At 38.6% G+C, this 14674-nt stretch overlaps 1 protein-coding gene across 6 annotated transcripts in view; it reads right to left on the bottom strand.

Moving 5' to 3' along the window:
- Tmem131l (transmembrane 131 like) overlaps positions 1 to 14674 on the bottom strand; it is a 127965-nt gene that overhangs the window by 17876 nt on the left and 95415 nt on the right. For 4 of the 6 annotated variants that reach the window (XM_090356841.1, XM_090356840.1, XM_090356842.1 and 1 more), the window contains 10 exons: positions 13885 to 14026; positions 12399 to 12508; positions 11349 to 11421; positions 7972 to 8099; positions 5068 to 5210; positions 3573 to 3656; positions 3229 to 3415; positions 2844 to 3029; positions 1814 to 1963; positions 887 to 1509 (listed from right to left, as the gene is read on the bottom strand). In XM_090356841.1, coding sequence (XP_090212967.1) covers positions 887 to 1509; positions 1814 to 1963; positions 2844 to 3029; positions 3229 to 3415; positions 3573 to 3656; positions 5068 to 5210; positions 7972 to 8099; positions 11349 to 11421; positions 12399 to 12508; positions 13885 to 14026 — 1826 coding nt within the window. The remainder of the gene's footprint in view (positions 1 to 886; positions 1510 to 1813; positions 1964 to 2843; positions 3030 to 3228; positions 3416 to 3572; positions 3657 to 5067; positions 5211 to 7971; positions 8100 to 11348; positions 11422 to 12398; positions 12509 to 13884; positions 14027 to 14674) is intronic. The other 2 variants (XM_090356844.1, XM_090356845.1) reach the window with 1 other exon arrangement.

The following is a 14674-nucleotide window of genomic DNA, read 5'->3' on the forward strand; positions in this document are numbered from 1 at the left end:
ACATTCTTAACCCATCAGAACTTTTGCACCTAACTCCTTCTCTTGAAAGAACTGTGTTTTGCATTCTGAGCCATTTTTCCCTCCATCCCTGTCATTTGTGTGAGAAGAAAACGTTCTAGGGTATGTGTTACTGACCTCTTACTTTATATTCCTTGTTGAGTACCATGAGCCAATTAAATGTTTTAAGTTTAAAATTTCAGGTGTGTCACTGGAGAAACATGAAGCATGAAGCAGTAAAGGTAACTGAGTTTTTCCAATAGGTATAGGAACATGCACATTAATACGGCCAGATGGAAAGAAAGGAGAGGAAGCATAGGCCCTCTGCCAGAGGCCAAAGGTATCAGCTAAAGTATACCACCAGTTTTCTCTGTAAACAGTCTCTCTAGTCTGCTTTTACTTGTGTTCCCATTAGCTTCATTTGCTGCATGAAAACATCTGCCCTCCTTTAACCAAGGGAAGCTATTAAAAAAGCAAGGCCAGGAAACAAAAAGCTGCTGGCAGCTTAGCAGAAGGTGATGAAGTTCTGTTGTCAGAAACGAAGTAGGACTGATTAATTTCTGCAAATAACCTGAAAAGCTGAGAACAAATAAGTAGAAAAAGATGTCCATATCCTCCTAACAATAATGCATCCCTCTTAACTTATATTCTCACAAACTTAACCATAATATTCCTCATTCTTGGTGCAGTCTCAAAACTACATTCTTTTTGCAAGTCACCTTTCAACATTTACTGACGTTTGTGAAAACTCTGCATGAATTAAATAACTCAGTGCCCACAATTAAAACAGAACGTCATCACAGGTGAGAACAGAGACAAACAACAAAGAAGACTCATTGTGAGAACAGAGACAAACAACAAAGGAGACTCATTAAGGAGGAAACATTACCATTATGTTTCCTGGAAACTTCTGGCAAGTCTGCTTGGGGGTACTGAGGTGAAGTTCTTGGCAAAGTATTTTCAAGTAGTTTCTTAGAGTTTTTTAGTGGACAGAGCTCTTTTTCCTTGAACTCAGCCATGTTCTCTGTTTTAATGTCAGTTTCCTTAGGAAACATACATGTCTGTATTCCCTCCTTCATAGTACATTCTGAAGAAGTGTTATTGACAATAATTGTGGTTTTCAGTGTGTTTTCCTCTTTATTCATTAAGTTTTTGGGTAGAGTCAGATTCTTCTGCAGATTGGCATTTATGCCACTTGCATACTTGAGGCTGACCCAGTTCTCACCCACATCAGTACAAGGGTCCTCCTTAGCAGCAGACAGAGACGTGCCCAGGGTCAAAGTCTGCTTTTCCTCAGTAGTAGTGTTGGCACTAATGGCTGTGGTGGCACTGGTTTTGTGTTTGCTGTAATAGACAGAGCACTTGTGCTTTTTCTGAGAATGGCCACAGGTAGCAGGGCTCCTCTTGGCAGCGTTCTGACTCCTGTTCTGAGGTGTGATCACAGGAAGGCAGCTTTTCCCTCTGCCTTTATCAGAGGGGCTGTAAGTGTCGAGAAAGTTCTTGCAGTTACTTCTGAATGGAAGGAGAAAAAAAAAAAACTTTTATCATAAAGGCAAATGAAATTAAACTCTACTCTGTTTCTACGTCATGAAGGATGTAGCAATTTTTAAAGTCCCAATAAGGAGACCAATGAACCAAGGCCTTTAGTGAAGACTGTATCACAAATGTTCACATAATGATGTAAAGAAAATTTTATAAAAATAAATTTGGAATCAAATTTCTTTAAATCAGAAAGGAGTAGGATTAAAGGTAAGAGATCACACACAAGTATATCACATGTACACGAACACACACACACAAACACACAGATTCATACTTGTGAGAATGGGAGCTGATTACATCCATTGGACTGCTGTTCTGCTGTGAAGAAGAGTTAGCATGTTGCCTCTGTCTTGTTTTCATGAATTCCATAAGAATGTATTGTGCTTGCTGGAAGGCTATTAAAATCACACCTAACAGAGACAAACTGAGGAGGAGGAAAGCAATGGCATTCGTTATTGCATGGTTTAAAACAACATTAAAAGATTAGCTGTTAGCTCTACGTGTTGCTGCAGATGCCTGAAATAGCACTCATGAGGCGGAGGCAAGAGGGCTCTTTGAGCCCGAAGGTTCCAATTCCTGGGTAATATTAGGGAAAGCTCCTCTCAAGAAAAAAAAGTTAAAGGTAATTTCAGATGTTTCCTACAAATTAAAACAAAAGCACTCAAATTCTAAAAAATATATTTACTAGGCTGACATTACATTTTTGGGGGGGTTTCTTTTTTGGTACTGGGGATCGAACCCAGGACACTGCACTTGCTTAGCAAGTGATTTGCCAGTTAGCTACACCCCAGTCCCCCCAGTTTAATTTTTAACATACTTTTAAAGGGCCATTTTGGATTTATACTCTAAATTGTTACTGCAGTTAGTGTCTTACAATCTTAACTCTCACCAGTTAGGACCCTGTGTAGCTCACGTAAGTCAGAGTTCTCAAGGCAATAAAAAACCCACTCAATGCCAGGTGCCAGCGGCTCACACCTCTACATCCTAGCTACTCAAGCGGCTGAGATCTGAGGATCACAGTTCAAAGCTAGTCTGGGCACAAAAGTCCGTGAGACTCTTCTCCAATTAACCACCAGAAAACTAGAATGGGTGCTGTACGTAGCTCAGTGATAGTCTTGAGTGCTACCCTTGAGCTGAAGAACTCAGGGACAGTGCACAGGCCCAGAGTTCAAGTCCCACGAGCAATAAGAGCAACAACCATCTCCTCTGCTCTGACTTCTACTCAAGACAATTTGTGTTGCATGCAACTTAGCAGCAATACTTCATTCTTCTACAAGGGAAGAAGAATGAAGATGATGGCTTACCTAACAAAGAAGACAGTGAGCCTCCAAAAGGACTCTTCCCAGCTGGGCCCTGGAACCACATCTGCACAGAGGGGCAACAGGTGATGGGGAAGGGTCACATTGAGAATGAAGTGGAATTCCAGGTTTGCTGCAGTGACCAGTGTTAGTTCACGGATGACCCAGGAAGAGGTAAAGTCTGGAGTAAACCTGGAAACAGATGCTTCAACTTAACAAACTTTCACTGGTTTTAATTTTATTTACAAAGAACCTAAAGGCATCAAAGCTTCTTCCTTCTTACAAAGCAAACAAATGAAAATAACCTAAGATGCCTTACCAAAGGAAGAAAGTTTCACAGCAACAGTTACACATATCATGAAACCAAAATAAAATTAAAACTAGCACTTACACAATGCTAATGTCACGGGATGTATTTGGATTCAAGGAAAACTGATGACAGTCCAGTACTTCAAATCCGTAACCCTGGCAATTATATCCACTGATTTTCAGTGATGACACAGTGATAGGAAGAGGGCCAATGTTCTCCACTTTAAAGTTCTTCGTAATAGATAAAATCTGCTTGCTGTCTTTCAGTTCTATTGAGAACAAAGGGTGTCATTTAGTGTATATACATTGGAACTTATTTTAAACACTTGAGTGGTAAGATTCTTCCTAAGTGTTCTGTCTGAGTACTGAAGTCCTTTACTCAGAAGAGGTAAAGTTTATTCTCAGAGACAAACAGTTTGGATTTACCTGCTATTATCATGTGCCCTGAAACCCTGAGACTGCCATTCACACTAAACCAAGAATCACTTCCGAGCACCTGTATCTGCTTTCCTGTAAATTCATCAAGTAGTCACAATTATTAAAGTAGTAATTAAAATCCCACAAATAAATGAATGTAAGTTTGAAAAACAATTACAGCAATTTAAAAATATATCTATAAACATGTATCTCAGTCTCTTCCATACAAGGATTAATAGTTGGCTGTTTCTATACTTTTATATGAGTCCTAAATTTTACCAAAGCCGATTCTAAATTACTGAAGAATTTTAAATGCAAAATTGCTCAAACTTTTCAGAGTCAGGCTCATTGTAAAGCATGGTTTTATAAAATTAAAAAAATTAAATAAATCCAATTAGGCATTAAAATTAGTGCTAGAAACCACACAGCAATTAAGCAACTAGTTTTCTCCACAGAAAACATGTTGTTATACTAAAAGTGATCTTACTCTTTACATGCATTTTAAAAGAGGAAAGTCAGTTTTAAAATCTACCAGATTACTTTGATTTGTTTTACTTCTGAAGTTCTTGAAACAAATATAATTTAAAAATGTTTGATTTAAATAAATGCATAATTTGGAAAAATCGAGAGCAAGGTATCAATGTATTTTTTTTTGGAGAGGTATGTAAATGAAACATAGTTTCAAACATACAAAGCATATCATCTGCTATTGAGCTCAGTATATTTCTAAATCAGCATTGTCTGGTAGAAGAACCATTAAACACACATGGTTATTTAAACAAATCTAAAAATATATTTCATCAGTGAAATAATCTTTAAGAACATACTAGCTACATGTAGCATGGCACTACTGTTTTGAATGACAATGAGTGTATAACAAAGAAAACTAAGCTGGCTTTGTCTTTTCCATATACATATGCAGAATATTTCTTTTTTTTTTTTTTTGCCAGTCCTGGGCTTGAGCTCAGGGCCTGAGCACTGTCCTTGGGCTTTCTCAAGGCTAGAGCTCTACCACTTGAGCCACAGCACCACTTCTGGCTTTTTTCTATGTATGTGGTACCAAGGAATCGAACCCGGGTCTTTGTGCATGCTAGGCAAGAACTTTAACCACTAGGCCAAACTCCCAGCCCTATGCAGAATATTTCTATCACATGAAAAGAAATACTGGTTAGCAAAACTTAGTATTCTATTTGTCACTTTGGTATGCTATTCCGTCTAATGAAATTACTTACTTCATATGTTTAAGTATTTTACTCTTATACTATTCAACTATAATAGCAATTGTCCTTCCCTCCTTCCGTATTTATTTTTTAAATTGAGTTAAATATCTAAAGCTGTGCTTCCAATCCAGAGGACCGGCCTACATTTGCTTTAATATGTACCTGACTGAATTATTTGTAACAGTATAATGAATTTACTGTAAGTTTTTAAAAAAGAATCTTCCTATAAAATCTTGGTTTCAATACCAAAGTTCCCCTGTCAGCATGCACACATGTGAACTCACGTCGACGGCAGTCCATTAGCGTAGACTCAGGCACTTTGAACCTAAGTGAACCTCCTGTGCCAGGAAGTCTTCCACCTACTTTCAGTAACTCTCTTGCTCCAAACCCTTCCACCCCAATCATGTCGATACCAGTCAAGTTATTTCTAAAGTAAATCAAGACAGAAAGGAAAAGGCATTATCACAGAGACACAAGATACACTGAGCTAAAATGAATTTACATTTAAGTCTTCCCAGACAGCAAAAATATTTTTAAAGTTAAAAACATAGTAATGGGGGGTGGGAGAAGGAAAACTGGGACAAAAACACGAGAAGGGGAATCAATGTGTGAGAAGTAATAATGCACCTACTACCTGGTGAATGTAACTGTAACCTCTCTACACATTATCCCAACACTAAAAAAAAACCCCAAAACATAGTAATCAACTTAAAGAGCATGACATTCCTGCGTCTCACAGACTAAGAGTATGTCAAGAGTCCACACAAGCGTGCTACAGTAAAAATTCATGAGCATCAGTGATCATTCTCTAATAACTACAGGCCACAAATGGAGTTCAAAATCAGTCATGGGGATGGTGATCAGATATGCAAGAGAAAAAACTGGAGAAATAACTTGGCAAACACAAACTCAATTTTGGACAAAAAGATAGTGTTACCTGGTCAATTAAAAGATTTTCATAGTAACTGTGTGCCTGTAAGAATTACAGGTTAGGGATAAAAGAACTAAAAATATTTTTTTCTGCCGGGTGTGGTGGCTCACACCTGTAATCCTCCCTACTCAAGAGGCTGAGATCTAAGGATCAAGGTTAAAAGCCAGCTTGGGCACAAAAGGACTTGACATTCTCATCTCCAATTAACTTCTAGAAACCGGGAAGTGGGGCTTGGATCAAGGGTAAGGTAGTATAGCCTTGAGCTGAAGAGCTCAGGGACAATGCCCAGGCCCAGGGGTAGGGTGTTAGCCTTGAGCTGGAGCTCAGGGACAGCACCTAGGCCAAGTTCCAGCCCTATGACTCACAAAAAAAAAAAAAAAAAAAAAAAAAAAAATTAAAAAAAATTTTTTTAAAAAAAGCTTTTTCTTTGGAATCAAAGATTTTAAGTGTCACTCCAGGAACAGCATACTCGTAGTCACAAATTTTACTAACAGCAGCAATTCAGACCGTTTTCCTATTCACAGCTGAATGCAGGATTTGTGGGACCAAATACTATGTGGAAATGATGCAGAGAGACACACACTGAACTGAGAGCTGATGCCACAGAACAACTAACAGAAACTAAGGTAAAATATTTTACTTTTCTAATTATGAAAATACACAGAAATACCTTCACATCTTTTTTAAAAAAAGGACTAGACATTTAACCTTTTAAAAACATTTACCTGGCAAGTATTAGATGACTGATTTATAGAAAAAACTATTAATAAGCAGAAACCAAATTTAAATTAATTTAAACTAAAACAACTTTAAAACTGCACACTTTCTGAAAATCCACTGACTAATAAAGCTTTTCTCTAGACTTTCTATGTCCTTAGTTCTTCAATACTTTAAAATAATCACATGTGGAAGTCAACAGGGCTTTAGTCTTAGTTAAGGTGCTTCAGAACAAATGCTTTAAAAGTTTATTTTAATGCCAGGAATGCTGGGCATGGTGGCTCATGCCTCCTAGCTACTCAGGAGGCTGAGATCTGAGTATTGTGGTTCAAAGCCAGCCCCAGGAACTAAACAACTAAAAGAACGTGAGATTCTTATCTCCAATTAACCTCTAGAAAACCGGAAGTGGTGGGAATAGCTGAGGCTTAAGGGATAGTGTGGTAGCCTTGAGCTGAAGAAGTCAGGGACAACACCCAGGCACAAGGACAGGGTGGTAGCCTTGAACTGAAGAGCTCAGACACAGTGCACAGGCCCAGACTTCACGACTGACGACAAAAAAAAAAAAAAAAAAAATACTTTGGAACATTTTCTTTTGAGTAACATTCAGTTGCAGAAGCACAAACTCAAATTTAAAGGATATCTCAAGATTTTTTTTTTGCAAACACATATAGTAAAAAAGTTTTAAAAATACAATGAAAATGTATGTTTGTGTGAGGCTTTTCACCAACACAGACACCTTCAATACAGATCTGTGTTTACTATAAATCTCTGAAAGACTCTCATAAACAGCACCTAAATATGCAAACAATAATGAAACATACAAATAGCTACTTAAATCAGTTAACAATAACTGTCAGTTAAATGAATGAAAAGAGAAAGCCAGTGGGCTCAAGGAAGCACTTCTACCATGGTCCTCTGGGGCTACAGCGACTACTAAGTGCCTACCGCAATGTTCTTGTTGTTCTTCTGTGCTAAGGATAGACAAGTAAGCCTGCACACATGTGCGTGCACCATGCGTATGTGGTATCTTTTGGGATGGCTTTGGATATGGAGTGAAAGGCATTTCCCCTCTTATGGACATGAACAGACACATCCTATTGGGGGGGGAGGTGAAAAATGTCTTGGGACTCTGTCCAGCCTTGCACGCCTCTCACCTCAGCCACCACTTTTTCCTACCATGAAGCATGGCCTGGCCCTCCTCACTGCACACACACTGGGAAGGGAATGTCAGCTATAACTACAGAGGTTTTTTTTTTTTTTTTTTTTTTTTGCCAGTCCTAGGCTTGAACTTAGGGCCTGAGCACTGTCCTTGGGCTTTTCCTCAAGGCTAGTGCTTTACCACTTGAGCCACAGCACCACTTCTGGCTCTTTCTATGTATGTGGTACCGAGGAATTGAACCCAGGTCTTCGTGCATGGTAGGCAAGCACTCTACCACTAGGCCAAACTCCTGGCCCACAGAGATTATTTTTAAAAGACAAAGAAATTTAGATAGATAAATCAGTAAGAAAGAAATAGACTCCAAGACATGCACACACCTACCGGATTAGTATGAGTGAGGTAACTTTTCCATAGTCAGCTGGTGTGAAAACCACACCAACTCTTTTTATTTCCAAAGGCTGCAAATGCAAGTGGAGAGTGCCAAACCTAGATTCCTCAGATTGCATTCCCTGAAAATCATTAAGGACACAGTTAAACATTCTACTCTCCAATAGAGCAAGTTTCCATCTTTAGTAAGCACAAATTAGATACAAACATGATTACATCCATCCTTCATTAACCTAATTGTGTGTGCGCGTGCGTGTGTGTGTGCGTGCATGCATGTGTGCTTGAACGTATGCATGGACTAGGGATTTAACCCAGAAGCTTGCATATGACAGGTAGGCCTTCTACTACTAAGCTAGAGCTACACTTCCAACCTCTTATTTACCCTTTTACATTCACCCCAATAAGTAATGCCTGACACAGCTGGTAAACATAGGCAGTGACTACAGGGCAACCTGACATGGCTGCCAGAAAGGAATTTGTTTCCTGGTTTGGATGGGAGTTGGAATTAGAAACCTTTTATATGAGATGATGTTCCAAAAATAGTCAGAAAAAAGACTTGCTCTGCTCAAATTCTACAGAAATCAAACAAGACAGCTACCTTCAGAAAACTCCAAGGCGTCTTTAAGATTAAATTCAAGTTCATATAGAAACTGTCTTTTTTTATATTTGGTCTCTTCAGCAACAAGATCATGTATTCATATATTCCTTTATACTCTCCAAGATTTTCTCAAAGTAAATCTTGAGTGCTAACACTTAGGATGTAGTTTTTCCCCTTCTGACTTTTCCATCTCTCCAAGTTGTATAGTTCTTTTCCAAGATAGTATCTGATGGATTTCTCTGCTGAATTGGTTCACCCTTTGTCTCACCATTTCTATGTTTCCCCTTTTCCTCCCCAATCAGATAAACTTATATACAAGAGAAAGGGTACAGAAATCAAAAACAACAACAGAAGGGAATAAACCAGAGAATAAAGGAAAGAAGCCAGCTAGGGGTTCATGCCTGTAATTCTAGCTACTCAAGAAGCTGAGACCTGGGGATTTTGGATCAAGACCAGCCAGGGCACAAAAGTCCGTGAAACTCTTGTAGCCAATTAACCACCAGAAAACTGGAAGTCTCGCTATATGGCTCAAGTAGAGGGCTAGCCCTGGGCTGAAGAGATCAGGGACAAAACCCAGGACCCGAGTTCAAGTCCCACAACTTATCAAGAAAAAAAAGGAAAGAAAAAAACAAAACAACTACAAATGGTACAATAAAAAACAAAAACAAAAAACAAAAAACAAAACAAAACCTCTATGCAATTCTAGTTACTCAAGAGGCTGAGATCTGATAACTGCCAGCCTGGGCACTAAAGTCTCTGAGACTCTTATCTTCAATTAACCACCAGAAAATTGGAAGTGGCATTGTGGCTCAAGGGGTGGGGTGGTAGCTTGAGCTGAAGAGCGCAGGGACAATACCTAGGTTCAGAGTTCAAGTCCCATGACCAACAAAAAAACAAAAACAAAAACAAAAAAACTCTTGCTTCCATTTCTAGAAGTTCATTTTGATAAGCACTATTTTACATATGATCATAAAAGAATCTACTCATTATCTGACTTATTTAACTGTAACCCCTCTGTACTTCACCTTTATAGGAAAATATTTTTAAAAGATGTCATTTTTATATTTCTGCTTTTTCTAGCACATTTTCTCCAAAGCAATGTTCATTGTTTATTTAGAGCTTATAAGCATATACAATATCTCTTCCCATTTTTTTGCTTTTTAGTGGCATGGGGGAGGGTTGAACTCAGAGCTTTGTATTTGCTAGGCTGGTACTACACAACTTAAGCCATGCCTCCACTAAAGTTAACTATTCAGCCTAGGCTGGCCTTGAACTATATGATCCTCTTGACTATATACTCCTGAGTAGTTAGGATTAATGCAAGAGTCACTTCAAGTACACTTTCATTTCCTGTATTGTTTTGAAAGAATGAATACGAATGCTATCTAATTCATTCTCCATAGAATTACAAACTTCATAAAGGAAGAAATTCTACCTTATAAATATAAATGAACAAAAAACTGCTGACTTTTGGTATGGAAGTTGTAAGAATAATAGCAGCATTTATTAGTATTCTACATGCCAAACAGTGGATTGCTTAGGGCATACACACTACAAAACAATCTTAGTAACCTTATGGAATATTCTCAAATGTTTTTTCAAGAGTGAGAGAAGAGGCTCAGAGAGGTTAAACAATTTGCCCAATGAAGGTCACACAGGTAACTTCCAATGTCTACTTCCATAAAAATAAACCAGTGAAGGCCGGGAGTTTGGCCTAGTGGTTAAAGTGCTTGCCTAGCATGCATGAAGACCCGGGTTTGATTCCTTGCTACCACATACATAGAAAAAAACAAAAACAAAAACAAAAATAAACCAGTGAAATTACCAGGCAAGAGTCTCTTTTTTACCTCACCAAGAGTTTTTAACAACTTTCTGTTGAATTTCCATTCTTGATACTATTCTGTCAGTGCAATGAGTTAACAATGACAGTAATTTCCCTCATCACAAAAGGTATGATATTCTTGAAAAATATCCCCCCTTTTTTTTTTCAAATGAGGTACATTATCTGTTCAAATCTTGATAGAATATGCAGATCTAAAAGAAATTGACATTGTTTTCTATTCTAAAATACATGATTCTAGTAGGGGGCAAACAGCTCAAGTGTTTTGGATAAATTATCTCCTAAGGCCCAGGCACTGGTTGGAGCAGAGAAGAATGAGCATCGCACTGGGTAGTGCAAGGCCCTGGTTCCCAGTACTGCCACCGACACATGTAAGAAAGGAAAGTTTTCTGCAAAGTGTTTTCATTCGTAGACAAGATTACACTGAAAACTTCCCTATCGCTGAACTCTTAGTTGAACTCTTAGTCATAGGTTATCCGTGGTCTCCTTCTTGCTATTCCAGTTAAGCAGAGCAATAGTATATTTTTTTTTTTGAGGAATAGGATGGAGAAACAAATTTCCTATTCCACTTAAGTACAGTGTGTGCTTGAGTATGTTTCTGTGAGCATTCTTTCTACAGATGCTTTCCTTTTGAATTCATCTATTTATCTCACACACCCCATACCTGTGAGGCCAATGCTCAGCCATCCAAAGAACTACTGAGTGAAAACCAAGGGGTTGAGCTGCCGAGTCTGCAGGTAGATATGCCCAGCATGTCACATATCACTACTATTCCTAACCACTGAAGGAAACATGCCATAACTCTGTGCCTAGAGAATGAAAATTAGAGAGCCACTTAGAGAACAAAAAGACTCAAACAAAAAGTAATAAGGCCCACTACTTTGGAGACTAGTGTATCAGAGTTCTTTTTTCTGTTTGGTGATGATATCCTACCTGGTAAGGGCAAGCCTTGGTAAGCTGGAATTCACCAGTTGTGAAATTAACCATCTGCATATCAGTGCCAAACCTACAAAGAAAAACCCAAATGTTCAAAATAGCATTCAGATCTGACAATGAAGAGTTAATGTCTCCCATTTATGTGCATATAGACATTTACTCACACACACACATTCAGTCCTCTGGCTACTCTTCACATCCAAACCTGGCATACACTAAGTGCTCAATAATGTTATTTAATGAATGACTTGGGCAGCAACAAGACGTGAAGATATGTACCATGTCAAAAGTTCTGAGTAGGAAGCAGGGTTTTTTCTCAAAACAGTTCATAGCTATGGAACCTGAAAGAATAAGTTACCAAAAGTATCTTTATTTCCCAAAACACCTGGTAGTGTCTACAGGCATTTTTGGTTGCTATGGCTGGTAAACCCTACTAACTTCTAATGGTAAAAGCCAAGGATGCTGCTAATCATCCTTCAATATTTAAGACAGCCTCTTTGTCCCACAATCATCTGGTCCAGAATCTCAAAGCTGCTGAGGCTCAGAAATACTGAGATCAAGGGATGTTATCCTTTGATTTTATAAAAATAGTAACAGATATGAACAAATGCTAACCATTATCTCTCTTTCTTTAAGTCAAGATTAGGATATACTAAAACACTAGAGCCATCCACCCACCCATCCACCTATCCATCCATTCATCCGCACACCTATCCATCCACCATCAGGTTCAACAAGATTATACAGGCTTTCTTCAAATTCAGACTTTTTAAGTAGCTAAGATGATTTGTGTGCACCACAAAGTTACACAGTTTTAACTCATTTCTTATGCCTAACTCAAGTATAGAACATTCTGTTGCTTGATGGAACCAACAAAGTAACACTGAATGAAAGCATCTTCCATCAAATCATATGCACTCAAAGGACCTGTTACCCAGGTTCATACACCAAGAGCTCAGGAGACAAGACCACAGAAATTTCACATTCCGAGGCTAAACAGTCTGGGTTTCCCACCCTGCTCATCAGCATTTCAGATAGTCTTCCTACCATTTGTGTAACAAGCGCACTGCAGCTTCAGGCTTTGGGTACAAGGAGAGAGGCAGGAGCTGCAAGGAAACTGGCAGAGAAGATGGGTTGCTCACCATGAAGTACTTCACCTAGATGTGGGGAGAGGAGTTTTCAGAGCATGAACAACACAATCCCCCTAAGGTAGAGGGTAACTGGGATCTTATCAGAACCATCACCCAGCTTAGAAAATAAATGGCCTGCGCTCTTCAAAAACTTTTATGTAAACTAGGAGTGTCGCTGAGTAAAGGAGCACATATTTAGCATGAGTTCAATCCCTAGCACAAATAGGATCTGCTATATAAGGCAAAGGCAAGCTAAGGAAGACTTAAAATATAATGAGATCCTATGCTAATCTTGATCTAAGAAAAAGCAACAAAACTAAGAATGGCCGTAGATTTGTTGGAAAAACTTGAACACAAAATGTAAAATCAGGTAACAGCACTGCAATAAATGTTTAATTTTCTGGTTTTGGTAATTATATTCTCTTGCTTATAAGTAATTTCCAGTGAAATAGAGATGAAGTAACCTAATTTCTGACACTGTCAATGTTTCATAAAAATGTGTATCAGATCTGGAGAGGAAATTACCTAAAAGCGTGGCAAACACTAAATAGCAAGGAATCTTGGTGAACAACTCCTGGGAATACTTTGACTTTTCTTCAAATAGACATTGTTTCAAAACAAAATATTATATAAAAAATAAAAACAGGGGCCGGGAGTTTGGCCTAGTGGTAGAGTGCTTGCCTACCATGCACAAAGACCCGGGTTCGATTCCTCGGTACCATATACATAGAAAAAAGCTGGAAGTGGTGCTGAGGCTCAAGTGGTAGAGCTCTAGCCTCGAGAAAGTCCAAGGACAGTGCTCAGGCCTTGAGCTCAAGCCCAGGACTGGCAAACTGCCCCCCTCAAAAAAAAAAAAAAAAAAAAACAAAACGGTCCTAGGATATCATCCTGAGGAAGCTCAATGAGCACTGGCTAGGATGTATATTATAACTTGGAGCATATGTGATGCAATTTGCCATTATGGGACATAAATGAATGGTCACTAGTGGCACCGCATTCCCTGTCACCCTGGCTAAACAGGATGAATATGTATAAGGAAGGAAGTCAATACACTAAAGACAGAAAGTCAACTGACAGATGGAGCCCAGGTTCCTGGGCTTCTTTCTTCAGAGCTTCTCCTTATGACACTCAACTTCATTTAAGTCAGTGTTAGCCATGCATTTTCCTACATGTTGTTCAAGATTTTAAGTCACACATCTAGTTAAGAACTTCAACACTTCTTTACCTAGTACATGTTCAGTCTGTTAAGAGTTTCACTTGCTATTTTGTTCTTTAGATACCTCCCCAACTCAAAATGCCTTAATGACATATGGGTGTGTTTGGTTCTGAAATTAATATCCCCAAGTGGAAATATCTTGGCACTCTGAAAAGGCTGGTGAGACACACAGCTATGATATCCTCACCACACTGTTCCTCAGGGCAGTTGCGCTGAAGTTTATCACAAGGCCAGGCTCCACAACCAAACGAGGCAAAAAAGAAGCAAAGGATTCTAATTCCTTGAATTTCTTCAAATGGACAATCTGAGTCACTCCTAAAACATTCTTCCTGGATAGGTAGATAAAGAAAGAAAATGTTATGATAAGTAATTCTGATATTACGAATGAGAAACCATGGAATACTATTCTCTATCCTAAAAGGAACGAGGACTATTGGGGAAGAGAAAATGTTAGGAATCATTCTAAGGTGCTGAGGTTATAGCTTAGAGCTAGACAAGAGCAGGCAAGAGACATCAAATTTGATCCCCAGCACCTGGGGCCCCACCAAAAAAAAAAAGCCCCACATTAATTATAGGACATTCTGTTGTCCTGAAAAAAGAATTGGTCAGAGAATGATGGCAACCTATAAAAGATACGTGAAACACTAGGGCACCCATACCAGACTTTGGACAATTTGTCATCAACAACAATAATTATTATAACATCATACAACACATTATCTAGAAACTACAGTGATGTTGAAAAAAAAAGGCTTTTAACCAATTATATACTAGTAGATGTAGACCAATAGAAATTGTTAGAAACATTACCATTTTATAGCTATCAGTCTGTGATTCAAATAAGGATTAGCCATGAAGGCTAAGGGTTAAAATATGATGACATTTTACAATTTATTTTCAAATGACTTGGTGAATAAAAGTGAGCGTAAGTGGGGCACTGCTGGCTAATGTCTATAATCCTTCCTACTCAGGAGGCT

Source organism: Megascapheus bottae, chromosome 23, assembly GCF_031878675.1.
Source record: "Megascapheus bottae isolate mThoBot1 chromosome 23, mThoBot2.hap1, whole genome shotgun sequence".
NCBI classification, from domain to species: domain Eukaryota; kingdom Metazoa; phylum Chordata; class Mammalia; order Rodentia; family Geomyidae; genus Megascapheus; species Megascapheus bottae.